The sequence below is a fragment of the Pseudophryne corroboree genome, chromosome 1, assembly GCF_028390025.1.
Source record: "Pseudophryne corroboree isolate aPseCor3 chromosome 1, aPseCor3.hap2, whole genome shotgun sequence".
In the NCBI taxonomy this organism is placed as follows: Eukaryota; Metazoa; Chordata; class Amphibia; order Anura; family Myobatrachidae; genus Pseudophryne; species Pseudophryne corroboree.
The window spans coordinates 51,458,636-51,474,309 of NC_086444.1; the positions used below are offsets into that span (position 1 = coordinate 51,458,636).

The 15,674-nt window shown below is 41.8% G+C and overlaps 1 protein-coding gene across 15 annotated transcripts in view; it reads right to left on the reverse strand.

Moving 5' to 3' along the window:
- The window catches only part of NEDD4L (NEDD4 like E3 ubiquitin protein ligase), a 642,187-nt gene that overhangs the window by 25,749 nt on the left and 600,764 nt on the right, over positions 1-15,674 (reverse strand). For all 15 annotated transcript variants that reach the window (XM_063959562.1, XM_063959571.1, XM_063959604.1 and 12 more), the window contains 6 exons: positions 10,737-10,802; positions 5,776-6,005; positions 4,639-4,760; positions 3,522-3,592; positions 2,590-2,685; positions 1,385-1,458 (listed from right to left, as the gene is read on the reverse strand). In XM_063959562.1, coding sequence (XP_063815632.1) covers positions 1,385-1,458; positions 2,590-2,685; positions 3,522-3,592; positions 4,639-4,760; positions 5,776-6,005; positions 10,737-10,802 — 659 coding nt within the window. The remainder of the gene's footprint in view (positions 1-1,384; positions 1,459-2,589; positions 2,686-3,521; positions 3,593-4,638; positions 4,761-5,775; positions 6,006-10,736; positions 10,803-15,674) is intronic.

Below are 15,674 nucleotides of genomic sequence, written 5' to 3' on the forward strand. Positions count from 1 at the left end.
GTAGACGGCTAAAGGGTGACAAATGACCAGCCAATCAGCTTCCTAACTGCCATGTTACAGACTGTGTTTGATAAATGATAGTCAGGTGCTGGTTGGCTGGTATTTTATCTCTCTTTATCCCGTTGCCACTTTATCTCTTGTTAAGGCTTCACACATTTGGGCCTATTTTAAGCTCCACTACGACAGGGGGGGGATGTGACTGACATAGTGTTATCTGTAAAGTGCTGCGGAATGTGTGCGCGCTGTATGATTCATTGTTAAAGATAAATAAATGGGTGGGGATTTGGGACACAGCACTAAAAACAACATTTGTTTATTAGTGTTGACTGTTTCTTTGAAGATGCCACTGGTGGCCCTTAAGCCCCTAAAATCCCAGCGCTCACGTTTAATTGAGTCTTGAAACCTATAACTGCTAAGAATAACAAAGCTGAAGGAATAACACAAAGCCGTACGCATGTGACTCTGAAGTCATTTAAATACAGATGTGTCGTCTTACGTCCTTGCTGCAGTCACGCTAAACAGCCCTTCAAGTCATGATGTGGTGGTACTATGTAGCGCTGAGCGTCTTTTTTTGATTTTTTTTCTGCGAAGATGCGTCTCAGACACAATGTAATGCAATAGCATCCACGAGCAGCTTCTGGTGATTAAAATGATATTGGGGGAGATGTACTAAGCCTGAAAAGTGATAAATATCACTGTGATAAAGCACCAGCCAATCGGCTCCTAACTGCCATGTTACAGACTGTGTTTGAAAAATGACAGTTAGGAGCCGATTGGCTGATAAAGTATCACAGTGATATTTATCACTTTTCAGGCTTAGTACATCTGGCCCATTGTGTGTGTAATTGCGGCTCTATCTGCATCCGAAATGCCACGTTCAGGAAAACACAGTAGCATAGCATTTTGTATGCAGATACAGTTGCAGTCACACACAGAATATAGGCATGCTGCATATATCCCTTTAAATCAACAGAAGCTGCTTGTGCGTCCTATTACATTACATTGCGTCTGGGGCACATTTTCATGGAAAAAACGCAAAGAGACGCTCAGCGCTACCGAGTGACACAGCACTCACACGTTGTGTAACGCGCCTTATAGCACACAGGGGCAGATGTATTAACCTGGAGAAGGCATAAGGAAGTGATAAACCAGTGATATGTGCAAGGTGATAAAGGCAGCAGCCAATCAGCTCCAATATGTAAATGAACAGTTAGGATCTGATTGGCTGCTGCCTTTATCACCTTGCACATATCACTGGTTTATCACTTCCTTATGCCTTCTCCAGGTTAATACATCTGCCCCACCGAGAGATGTAAGAGGACACATCTGTATGTGATACAGGAATCACCGGGGAAATTAAATCGTTATAAATATGAACACATACTCTATGTATTCCCTTTTGTTGTCATTTGTCACAACCATCTCCGACCCATTTGGCTTTAAATCAACCTGGTACGTCTGGAAAATAAAGGGAAGCAAAACGCATCATGTACTGATATAACTGTATCTTTATTACTCTGGAAGAAAAGACAGAATAACTAAGGGTGATGGGTTTCTACAGCTACCAAAAGACCACCACTGCGATAAGGTAATTGCTAAAAATTATTTGCCACGTTATAATTATATTGCAAAGCAAAAAAGGGGGCTATGGGGGCATTTAGGCTAAAAGATAGAGCAAATCTACAAGTGGGGCTTCAAGAAATGTACAAATGTAGTAAGTCCAAGCTTAGCGTGACTGTGCGGGAAGCTGGCCAAGCTCGGACATTTTTTTTAAAAGGCAATTATGTACAAGTCACGGCTTAGCCTTTAACATAATTGCCCCTTTAAAATAAATGTCCCGCACAGCTGCCTACCTCGGACTTCGTTACATCCCGGCCATTAAATGGGATCTGCTGTATATCCTTCCATCTATGGTGGTCATTCCGAGTTGATCGCTAGCTGCATTCGATCGCTGTGCAGCGATGAGGCAAAAAAAGGCACTTATGCGCATGCGTATGCGGCGCAATGCGCATCGTACTATTGCAACGAACGATGTAGTTTCACACAAGGTCTAGCGAAACTTTTCAGTCGCACTGCTGGCCGCAGAGTGATTGACAGGAAGAGGGCGTTTCTGGGTGTCAACTGGCCGTTTTCAGGGAGTGTTCGGAAAAATGTAGGTGTGCCAGGAAAAACTCAGGCGTGGCTGGGCGAACGCTGGGCGGGTTTGTGACGTCAAAACAGGAACTGAACGGTCTGAAGTGATCGCAAGCTGAGTAGGTTTTGAGCTACACTACAACTGCACAAAAAAACGTTTTAGTCGCTGTGCGATCCTTTCGTTCGCACTTCTGATAAGCTAAAACACACTCCCAGTGGGCGGCGGCATAGCGTTTGCACGGCTGCTAAAAACAGCTAGCGAGCGATCAACTCGGAATGACCGCCTATGTTCTTAACCTTAAGTTAATAAAAAAACTGCCAATAATAATTTACAAATCATCTTATCAATGTGGAGGGTAGGGATTCTCGTAAACAGAAAAAGTGTGAAGTTCACTTGCAAGACACAAGGATATGAAGACATTATACGGACATGCCCTTGTGGGTACGTGTACATACCTGACCAAAATTTTCTTCATCTATACAGAACCTGAGATCCAGCTCAGTGGGGTCATTTTCTAAGATCCATTTCAAAGAATTATAGTATTCGCTATCCTATGGAAGGAGAACGTATTACGCTGAGTCACAAGCCATCAAAGTTACATCTACAACTCACAAACGGAAGCTACTTCTGTTCTACTTTCAAAGTGATGAAGACCAAACAAAATATCATATTCATAGGAGCAGAATTTCCTTATACACATTCTCTGGCTACAACTGTAGAACCCTTTCCTTCCAGCTTTGATGAATATATATTGATTTATTGTCTTATCACCTTGATTACATTTAATTTATTCCACCCTGAAAAACGTGATACTATGAAAATTGTTCCCCAAAGCTACACAACGCGGAGGCGCCATTTGTGGGCTGAACCAATACTCGCAACTCACAATGCTGCCTATCAACTCACTAGGACCCAGTGACGTCAGCGTGGCATAGGCAATGCGCGGCACTCCCGCCGTTGTGGGACTACATGTCCCAGCATGCCCTGACATAGCTTTAGCATTCCCTAAGCGCAAAAGTGTGTGAGAACATGCTGGGATGTGTAGTTCCACAGCAGCTACCCCTGCACTAGCGAATTGAAGAAAAGGTAATACTACAGCCAGCCATCTTATGTCTCGCTGTCCTTGCAAGTGCTTAGCGAATCTGTAGGTTGCTTACAGATGTATATTGCTACAGATAGCAAGGCAGGTGAGAATGCACTCTGTGTATGAAAGCATGAGACCACCATGCGAAGGGGATGCTATGTGATACCCCTCTATACTCCCCACTTCCGCCATTTGCCGGTTGTGGGGGGGGGGGGGGGGGGGGGGAGTAGTGACAAGAAGTAGGTTGGAATTGTCAGTGTGTGTGCACTAAGCCATTGTTCCTACATTTATCCCAGAACATACCACGGACTCCATGTCCTTCAACGTTATCTGTTTCCCCAACATCATCTTGTAAAACGGCCGGATGAAGAAACCTGCAGCAATGAACCATCATTTCAGTCACAGTACTGAGCAAAGTAAGACAATGAACATCAATATGCAGAAAAGCAATATGAGGACAGTCCTCTGACTGTAAGGGGCAGGTACATCAGCAGCACATAAAGCCTTCACTATGCGCAACAGCCTCCATTATAGTAATAAGACAAATAAACTGCTCAGCAATGACTTTTTTTTATTGCAACTGTCCACCCACGGATTTATTCCCAGCATGGCTGAGCAGGGAACATCATTCTCATATTGCTTTATGAAGCATGCTGTGAGGGGCATGGGCTGGCGTTATAAACCTCACTGGAATAACAGCTGGAGCAATGAGAAAATTGCACATTCATATTGCAAAGCACAAATGGAGGAGAACTGGTATATGCAAGGTTAAAACATGGCTGCTCTAGAAACAGAGAACTTCGTGAGCAATCCAGACGTTGCATTATGCAAATTGCGTGTGCGCTCTGGAACCGCTCTTGGGTGTAGAACATTGCAGAGGAAAGGCCTGACATACAGTAGGAAGATTAATGCAATCTGCATTACAGTGGAGATAAAAACAAACAGGACAGCCAGGCAGCCATGGCTAAATGACCAACATGGAGGGTTACCACCTCATCCCTTTAATTCTGGACCCGTATTAATTACACAGGTTCTGTGGCTGATTAAAACCAGGTGAAATGGAGTCTTGAAGTCAGCCAGCCACAGAACCTGTGTAATTCATATGTGTCAACAATTAAAGAGATGAGGTGGTAACCCTACTAACATTCCTGTGACAAGTCTCGCGTACCATTTAAAAGCCTCATTTTAAAAAAACCAATGCGCAAATCGTCCAACTCAGACTATCAGTGCCGTATCTATAACGGTGCCATGCACGTGGGTCCCTCAGGTCTATGGAGGCCCACACCATGTGTGGAACCACAGCAGCTGAAGGACTGCATGTTGAATACCGCTGATGTAAACTTTCAGGATAGTCTTATGTGGAACAGATATAGCTGGGTATTGTGGGCAGGAGACATACCCTCGTGAAGAATATACTCACCATCTAGTAATTTCCCATGAAACACTGCAAGGCCAGCAATTCGACCGATGAACGTGAAATACGACAGATGATCTTCATTGCAAAGACCGGAGTTGGGGTTTATCTGAAGTGTGTAATTGTCCCTGCGGGTGTGTAGAATAAGAGATTAGTTCTGTATATAATCTGGACCAACATAATATTTCAAGTTCAAACAATAGTAGAGTTTTATTCTGATTAATATAAACTAGGACAAAACCCTCACAATGAAAGCAATCATTTGAAGACTCCACCAGCTGCAGTGAGAGTAATACATGGATAATGTTTAGTGACTTACTGCATACTAGGCTCCTAAATTACTGTAGACTGTGATTTGCTATATACGCCCTAACTGTGTGGAGTTTGTATATTCTCCCCATGCTTGAGTGGGTTTCCTCCGGGTGCTCCTCAGAGGGCAGACATCTTTTTTAAAGGCCGTTTAAGAATAGCCAATCAAATATGTGGATTCCCCAGAATGGTCCTCTCTAGGTGGCCCTTAAGGGATTAAGCAGGGAAATAAAAGGCTAATAGGAAGGGAAAGTATGAAATGGAAATAATGTAATGAGTTTTTTTCTGCAGTGAATACTCTAATTCTCTGATTGGCTACAGATTATTCTATCCTTACATCTTAAATCTTGATACGTTGAATATAAAATAAAAAAAAACATGCTAATGTTACATAGTATATTTTTGGTGTTTTTTATTTTTAAATGACTATCTTTTCTTTTAGTGGGGAGAATTCAATTGGTTTTTTTTGTGCGACTATTTGTAATGGCGCTATTCGATGGTTTTGCCATCGGGTGTAAACAGTTTGTCGTTTGGCTGCTCAAACTCGTGCTTGGCCACAATAACCATGAGTTTAGGCGGCTAAATCTGGTGCTTTTGGGTGCTTCAAGCGTGATAAGTATTGCATTTGCACCTATTGGTAGAAACAATTGAATAACTCTGAAGGGTGCCCATTACTCATCACCGCCCAAACAACAACTGAATCCCCCCCGATGGCTTTTATGTTAGGTCATGTACTGAAGATTATAGAAGATTATAATAAAAATATATGTTAAACAAGGTCAGCAGAGGGGAATAATTTTAGTTAACTATTACTCAGCCGGCTAATAAACTTACGTAGCGGAGTACTCAAAGAGTCCATAGTACGGGTTAAACATTTCTTTGGATAAAAGGAAGAACCATTCCCTGGCGACTCCACCATAATCCAGGCCTTTTTCAGATTCAAACTCTATCCACAGACGGGCTTTCAGGACATCTGGCCTCTTCACCGACATGATCCTCCTGTAGGACTCTTCAAAGATGTTGTTTCGGTGGAGCTTCATCTCAAACCTGTTTGGTATGTCGGCCTGAGAAGGGAATTACATGTTGTGATGCCCATTTTCCAATGCAACAAACGACTTGTTTGAAAACCACCTCTCCTTGCATGCCCAGCTGCTGCCACTACGATGTCAATGAGTAAAAGGCTGAACGTGTCCACCACCTTTGCCAGCTGGTATAGTAAAGCAAGAATTAAACATCATTTTTCAGAAGTGTTATATATAAACTTAATTACAGAGCTGTATTTCACACTTATATTTTAAGCTGTTCTAATACAGATGGCCCTATGCATTTTTGTATAGTTAACAGTCTAGCAAATTTTTGGTTGGTACCAGCTTTGAGGACATTCTAATGTTCTGGATGTCTGTAGGCTGGTACACCATGTGGATGTTCTAATGTCTTAATGGTATAAGGTTGGGGCTAGCCTTATTGAATGTTGTGGTTGTCTATAGGTTGGCACTAGCCCTATTGATGTCCTAACTTTCTGGTAGTCTACAGGTTGGTACTAGATCTGTAGACATTCCAATGTTCTGTTTGGCTGCAGTACGGTACTAGCCCTGATGAAGTTTTAATGTTATGGTTGGCAATAGTCATATTCAATGTTCTAATATTCTGGTTGTCTACAGGCTTCTACTAGCTCATTGAACGTTCTGGTCATCTACAGATTGGCACTAGCTTTATGGATGTTCTAATGTCTGATTGTCTACTGTTTGGCACTAATCTCGCTAATGCGCTAAAGTTCTGGTTGGCACTAGCTTTATGGACGTTCTAATGTTCTTGCTGTCTACTGGTTGGTACTAGCTTTATGGACGTTCTAATGTCCTGGTTGTCTACTGTTTGGCACTAATCCTGTTAATGTTCTGGTTGTCACTAGCTTTGTGGATGTTCTAATGTTCAAGTTGGCAACAGTTTGACACTAGCACTATGAGTATTCTAATATTCTGAATGGCTACATGTTGGCACTAACCCTGTGGATGATCTAATCATCTGGTTGGCACTAACACTGTGAATGTTCTAATGTTCCACTTAACAACAGGTTGGTACGAACCCTGTGGACATTTTCATGTACTAATTGGCTTAGAGTTGGTAATAGCTTAGTGGATTTCTCATGTTCTGGTGGCTATAACTTGGAACTAGCGTTCTAGAAGTGCCAACGTTTTAACTGGCTACAAGATAACTCTGTCCCTCTCTATAGGCTAATACTCCAATTACTCTACTACAGGTTGGTTCTAGCCCTGATTCTATGCATTAATTAATCAATCAAAATAACTGTTCACAAATTATCTATTCTTGGAGCAATTTGTACAGCACAATGCACATCTGATAAACTTCGTATAACAAAGGAAACAGATTGCTTGCTTCTGATTGTCCAATGTGCCCTAACAGCGATACAATTGCTTCTGAGCAGCAGGTGGTCAAAATTCTCGAGCTTGGACAATCATACTCTTGAAAGATGTTATTAGATTTATCATCATTGACTGATAACACGCCATAATTTCTGCAGCTTGGGACAGACACAAACCAGGGACATCGGGTACACAAAATAAATACAGACACAGGAACAAAAGGGTAGGTCAATTACATTATAATATTATTAATGAATGCGTATAAATCTAGAAACAGGTCTCTCTAATAATGAATGTTTTAAAACCAAAAATGATGTTAATAGTTTTTGAATAGTGATAAAAGTGCTTGTCACACAGTTTGAATAACTGAATTACTTTTGCCAACAGAGCAGCAGTAATCTCTGGGAAAATGGCACGGTGACCATTTTCCCTGAGATTTGCACTTGCGCAGTAGAGAATTAACCAGGTACATGATATGGGCGCCATATTCCTGGAGACCTGTTCATGCGCAGTAGATTCTGGGTAGATGTACAGTACTAAGCTTTGGAGAGAGATCAAGTACAAACCAATCAGATTCCAACTTTCATTTTTCAAACACATCCTGCAAACTGAAAATTGGGAGCTGATTGGCCGGTACTCATCTCTCTTGGGAGGCTTAGCACATATCCACCTCGAAGACCGAGTCTACTGCTCGCATGGAGCATGCACATGGGGCTCTCACCTCTCTAAACCGCCCCGCTAGGGGGTCAACTAATATATTTAAATAACTGTTCAGGAACATATACCCCTCATCATGACAGCCAGTACTATGGGTGCTTGACCAAACCCAAAAATCTGTCAGCCTTATGGTGGTGCTACCAGTAGCAGAGGGTGGAGGGGGGCTGAGAAAACATGAGCACCCTCAATCAATTTAAAATGTTGGCTCCTGTGACCCTTAGAAATCAAATTTCAAACACATCCTACAGGAAGCTGCTATTAGGATTCCCCCATTTTCCTGTCTATAACACAAAAGTGTCATTAGTCCTATTGTAATTAGTGACTGTAAACATAATTACGATTTGGCGGAACAATTATGGTAATTGTTTTGCATTATCATTTATCACAGTCCACTCATTAGCAGTAATAAAAGGAAAACCTCTTCATCTAGATAATAAAAGAAAATGAACGGCTAAAAGCGGATGCCAAATAATGTTTAGGCACTTGGTCGCCCATGTTTACGAAGCTATATTATTAAGTCAAACCTATTTGGTTCCAGCCAGCGTATAGCCAGCGTATTTGCATCCTTATAGTCTAATATGAGAAAGTATAGTTATATATTTAATTATTGTGGTTTTTAGGACGCTGATGGTCACCGGTCACATACATGGGAGGTATTTAGGAAGAGTAAAATGGCTACTGGAAATCCCAGATGCAGCTTTGGCACGAATTTATGGATGTGCGCCATGTTCAGTGAGCAAGATGGCCGCTATTGTGGGGGAGCAGCAGTTTACACAAACAGAGGGGTTTCGGCAGGGCCGTATTAAAGCCCATGTGCAGTGGACCCCGTACTCTGAGCAGAACCCCCCCCCCCCCTTCATCCCCACTGCATCTTACCTTGTGCAGGCAAGCAGGTCCTTCTTCAGCGGTACCATCTTCACAGTGATATTTGGGAAGATGGTGCATGCGCACACAAGAAAACAAATGCTCTGGAATAGTGCCAGAGTCTTTGCCGTCCCTGGATGGCGCTATCTTACAGAAACGGTCACTGGGAAAATGGTGGCAAGTGGAGGAGGAGGAGGGATGCGCTTGCCAGCTCAAGAAAAGTACAGTATACTCTGAGAGCAGCCAGGTTGTGTGGTGCGGGGGCCCTTTGGATGCAGGGGCCTACGTGCACCATACACCCTGCAACCACTGAAAATATGTCAGGGAAGAGTTGAGCGGAATAAAAGAGTTTCTACTAATTAGCACTGAAGAGCGGGCAGCAAATGAGATTTAATTTTCTGGGAGAAGTTTATTGTATAAAGATGGTGAGGGGCAGAAAGGGAACATTTTTACGGATGCATGAGACATTTTCACTCGGTAATTTTGCATCAACTCAAATCTGGTGGAATTGAAATCTTGTTTTTAACATTATTAATGGGAGCAGTTTTTCACATCTATGTAGCACTTTGGTGAAGAAGGGCATTTCCAGGTGTACACTGTGCCTGAATCATGTTTGTAAGTAAAGCAAAAAAACAAGTAACTATGTCTGGAAAAAAAACATTCTGCCATGCAAGGGGAGTAAATAGATTTATATTTTTTTTCTGTGCAGGGTAAATACTCACTGTTTTTGCATGTAGCCCACAAATGGTAGTTTTATTTTTACACAGCAGTTTAGATTTCAGTTTGAACACAACCCATCCAAATCGAACTCTCTCTGCACATGTTACATCTGCCCCACCTGCAGTGCAGCATGGTTTTACCCAATTGCTTTTTTTTGTTGCTTTACTTACAAACCAGAATCAGACCCAATATGCATAAAAGGCTTCACACACCATATTGTCATGTCCGTTAGATACCATTCCAATACTTTCATGGATAATATATAATTAAGAAATTGAAACAAGTAGCAATTTAAAAGACAGAAACAAGGGGCAGCTACTGTAGGCTTTGGCGGCCTGACTAAATGTGGCGTTTATCCTCCTGCACACCTCGCCTCAATTTTACTACGTACCTGATCCGCACATCTAGGGCTCACTATAGAGTCTCATTTTCTGCATCAAACTAGTTCATAAACCTACATGCAATCGTTGCCTTACACACAGCTGAAAATAACAGTATAAATATGCGGCTATATCATGTGTGGTGAGAGAGGTTCTCTCTCACCCGAGTTACCCACATTCCTGTGAAATTAGCTCCCTCCAAGGGAGGCTAAAGTAAAACCTGTGTAGTCTGCAGTAGTAGGGGAGGTTTGGAACTCTGGGTTTTCATGGTGGCACAAGTTCAGCTGTAACTCATCACTGAGAGGAAGGGTTTAAAGCTCTCATACACCCAGAGCTATGGGAACTGTTGCTGAATAGCAGCCAGTAAGTAGGCCGGAGTCTTCTCAGAGCCAGTGACTGATGTTATTAGATGTGCCAAAGGAGCATTGCGGATTGTGGCTGCATGCCATTGCAGCACACTAACCATTATGCACTTCAGTGCTGGAACATTTGTTTTCACCTGTTTATTTAAAGTGCCTGTTTGTCCAGGCTTATGTTAAAGTGCAGTGCCTGCTGCCATTAAAGACACTGCTTCACCGAGAACCTGTCTGTCGTGAGTCCTCATTCCTTCAACACTGTTACATTAGATACACAGTGATCATCAACTCTTTTATGTAGTGAAGCCTAAACTAGGAGACAGGCAATACCCATCTAGAATCCACAGAGATTATGGAGAAATCATTGAACTACTTACTGGTTTCTTCAATTTCTTCCGGAAATAGTCATATTTCTGCTTAAACTCTCGGGAGTAGGGGACGGCCTGTAACACAGATCCACAATTAGGAAAATGATTTTCTCTCCTCAAACTGCTCAAATATTATCAGTCATAAACTGGATGAACAGGTAAAAATTCTACACATATAATAGACTGTATACATATGTATATGATAAACTGATCATAAACACAAAGCCTCAAATTCTCCATATTTATTACTTACGCTTAGTGAAAGCATCGCCGTGTACAACAGCATTTGATTAAAATAACGGAGAATCATCTCCTAACATTTTTCAAATACATGACAGTTAGGAGCTGATTGGTTGGAGCGCTATTCAAGATTAGTAAAGAAGGAGTGATAACAAGAATATCACATTATTCAATATGCGCCTAAATTGTCACATTGGAAAATGCAAAAATGCCAGCGCCTCACTTTTTGGAGTTTAGTACATGGGGGTCAGACCGTTGTCCCCATTGATAATAAGGGGGACTTTGGTCTGTAGTAGTTGCTTTTTGCAGGAGATTTATGTGACATCTCCTGCATTAGGCTATCCTTACGTAGCAGTGATACATACAGGGTGAGGCAAAAAAGGAAAACTCTCAGATTTTAAAGGTTAAAAAAGGCACGGTAAATGCTCTACAAAATGATAGTACAGTACATAATCTAAATGTGCACAGAATACAGTTTATTTTCAATTGGTTTTGAATATGAACAATTGGTGTTTAAAATATATTTTATATTTTTGAATATTGATATAGTTCTGTATATATGGGTATGTGTGTGGTATAATTTCGTACATATACATATATACTTCATAATATAGCGCCAGACACAGGTAGTTTTTTTCTATTGCAGATGGCAGCCTTAATTCATGTTACACATTTGTAGTAAATTTCTACAGTTGTGCATCACTCGAGGGTATGGGTCATTAGGTCGACCACACTCAGCTCGACAGTCATTAGGTTGACCACTAATGGTTGACATGCATTAGGTCGACATGAACAAGGTCAGCATGGGAAAAGGACGACATGGTTTTTTTGTGTGTTTTTAAAAAAAACTTTTTTGGTGTCGTTTTCTTCATAAAGTGACAGGGAACCCAAATTAGTGCACCGTGTCCCCCTCGCATGGCTCGCTTCACTCGCCATGCTTCAGGCAAGGTGCCTCACTCCGCTACCGCTGCGCTCGGCGCAGGTTACTATTCCTAATCATAGTCCATGTGGATTGTAATGTATGAAAAAGTTCAAAAAAAGTTTTTTTTTTTAAATGTGAAAAATGCATGTCGACCTTTTTCCATGTCGACCTAAGTGTGGTTGATCGAATGACCATATCCCTCACTCGGCAGGTAATTCCCGGGGTTATAGCTGGAATTTCTTGAGGAAGCTCACTTTTATTTGTCTGGCTACGTTAACACGCGGAATTTTCGTTACTGAGCAGAAAACAATCCTCATCTGCTTAATGAAAAGCTTCTACAAAGCCAACGGGCCATCTGACAGCTGAGGTCTGCAAGCATCGACCAAGATCCGTTAATGAACTGAAGGCTGCTGTACGCCAAGAAATGACGATATCATATTCAAAACCAATTGAAAATAAACTGTATTCCAGGCACTTTTATATTATGTACCAACATTTTGAATAGCGTTTACCACCCTGTATAGTTATGCAGAGAGTACATTTTATGAAAAGTCTGCTTGATAAATAGGCCAGTAAGATTGAGTCTAGGAGCCAAAACTTTTTTAATCCAGAGTGAAAATGCTCAGCTGAAGAACATATGATAAAAAAGGACTACCATATGTACACTTCCAACGTACTTCGTTCTTATGCAATTTAAACAAACAAAAACACTTATACAGGTTGAGTATCCCATATCCAAATATTCCGAAATACGGAATATTCCGAAATACTGACTTTTTTTGAGTGAGATAGTGAAACCTTTGTTTTTTGATGGCTCAATGTACACAAACTTTGTTTAATACACAAAGTTATTAAAAATATTGTATTAAATGACCTTCAGGCTGTGTGTATAAGGTGTATATGAAACATAAATGAATTGTGTGAATGTAGACACACTTTGTTTAATGCACAAAGTTATAAAAAATATTGGCTAAAATTACCTTCAGGCTGTGTGTATAAGGTGTATATGTAACATAAATGCATTCTGTGCTTATACGTAGGTCCCATCACCATGATATCTCATTATGGTATGCAATTATTCCAAAATACGGAAAAATCCCATATCCAAAATACCTCTGGTCCCAAGCATTTTGGATAAGGGAGACTCAACCTGTATTGAGTTGTTGGCTTAAATTTTGATTCAAAGAGGTTTTTTATGAAGCTTCTGAGCGTGTTTATGACCGATACTCAAAAGGCAATGCTTTTACTACAGTAACAATGTACAGTATACAACCCAACACTTCGTAAATAAAACCCTGAATATTCTTAATAAAAGTAGAGATTTGCACGGACTCCCGTGTTTTGGTTCTAATTCATCAATGTGTTTTGGTAAAACCACCCTCAAGTGTTTTTGGTTTGGATAAGGTTTTTGGTTCGGTTTTTGACTCCTTTAAAATCTATAAATAGTGCTAAATAGATCAAAATCACACAAAAAAAGGTGCTAATCGATAAAACCTGAATTCAGTTTAAATCTGAGTTCCGAACAGACAACAAACCCAAACCAGGACTCCAAAGTGATTCCGACCTGGGACTTGATTTGACTCTGAAACCCTAAGTTCAGGTGTGTTCGCATTTCAGGAAAACCGAACCGCACACCCAATATATTCCACCCCTCATTACAACCCTAGACTTAAAGGTATCAAAGCAAAAAGAACAAATAATAAAGATCTGTTGCATTTGCTCAGAACTATGGCACGTATGACGTATTCACCAGTTATGCTAAAATATTACATATGATGTGGCAGCCCAATATCTTTTTCACAGGCATTAAAGTTACAGCATGAACAAAAATAGGAAGGAAAACAGGAGAGCAGGCGGACTGTCACTGCAGGTAGCACTGCATCTCCCAGCTGCCCTCATACTACTGTATATATGTGCCATGCTGGCCCCTGCAGCTAAACGCCTTGGAAGTGAAACACCATTATCAGTTTCCCGGGAAACGCTGGACTGAAAGATCTGCAAGACCTTTACTTAATTAGATGTGTTTTGGGCGGTGCTCTCTCTTAAGGGATAGAAATGAAACCATCAATTTATCGCTGCGGTGAATGCAGCAATCTGGATTAGACGTTTAAAGCTACAGTGGTATAACTTGTGTATTGTAGATTAGACTGATACTTCATTAGGAGAATACAGAAGATGCATCAGAGAGGGAGACACAGGACCGAAAGCAATGTCTAAGCGGGAAATGTATCCAACCATATAAAGAGTGGAGAAAATAAGAATTTACTTACCGATAATTCTATTTCTCGTAGTCCGTAGTGGATGCTGGGGACTCCGTCAGGACCATGGGGTTTAGCGGCTCCGCAGGAGACAGGGCACAATAATAAAAGCTTTAGGATCAGGTGGTGTGCACTGGCTCCTCCCCCTATGACCCTCCTCCAAGCCTCAGTTAGGATACTGTGCCCGGACGAGCGTGCATAATAAGGAAGGATATTGAATCCCGGGTAAGACTCATACCAGCCACACCAATCACACCGTACAACCTGTGATCTGAACCCAGTTAACAGTATGATAACAACGAAGGAGCCTCTGAAAAGATGGCTCACAACAAGAATAACCCGATTTTTGTAACAATAACTATGTACAAGTATTGCAGACAATCCGCACTTGGGATGGGCGCCCAGCATCCACTACGGACTACGAGAAATAGAATTATCGGTAAGTAAATTCTTATTTTCTCTAACGTCCTAAGTGGATGCTGGGGACTCCGTCAGGACCATGGGGATTATACCAAAGCTCCCAAACGGGCGGGAGAGTGCGGATGACTCTGCAGCACCGAATGAGAGAACTCCAGGTCCTCCTCAGTCAGGGTGTGCCCCTGACCAAGTAGCAGCTCGGCAAAGTTGTAAAGCCGAGACCCCTCGGGCAGCCGCCCAAGATGAGCCCACTTCCTTGTGGAATGGGCTTTTACTGATTTTGGCTGTGGCAAGCCTGCCACAGAATGTGCAAGCTGAATTGTACTACAAATCCAGCGAGCAATCGTCTGCTTAGAAGCAGGAACACCCATCTTGTTGGGTGCATACAGGCTAAACAGCGAGTCAGATTTTCTGACTCCAGTCGTCCTGGAAACATATATTTTCAGGGCCCTGACAACGTCAAGTAACTTGGAGTCCTCCAAGTCCCTAGTAGCCGCAGGTACCACAATAGGTTGGTTCATGTGAAAAACAGAAAACACCTTAAGGAGAAATTGAGGACGAGTCCTCAATTCTGCCCTGTCAGAATGAAAATTAAGTAAGGGCTTTTATATGATAAAGCCGCCCATTCTGACACATGCCTGGCTGAAGCCAGGGCTAATAGAATCTTCACCTTCCATGTGAAATATTTTAATTCCACAGTGGTGAGTGGATCAAACCAATGTGACTTTAGGAAACTCAAAACAACATTGAGATCCCAAGGTGCCACTGGGGGCACAAAAGGAGGCTGTATATGCAGTACCCCTTTTACAAACGTCTGAACTTCAGGCACTGAAGCCAGTTCTTTCTGGAAGAAATTCGACAGGGTCGAAATTTGAACCTTAATGGACCCTAATTTTAGGCCCATAGACAGTCCTGTTTTCAGGAAATGTAGGAAACGACCCAGTTGGAATTCCTCTGTAGGGACCTTCTTTGCCTCACACCACGCAACATATTTTCGCCAAATGCGGTGAAAATGTTTTGCGGTTACATCCTTCCTGGCTTCGACCAGGGTAGGGATGACTTCATCTGGAATGCCCTTTCAGGATCCGGCGTTCAACTGCCATGCCGTCA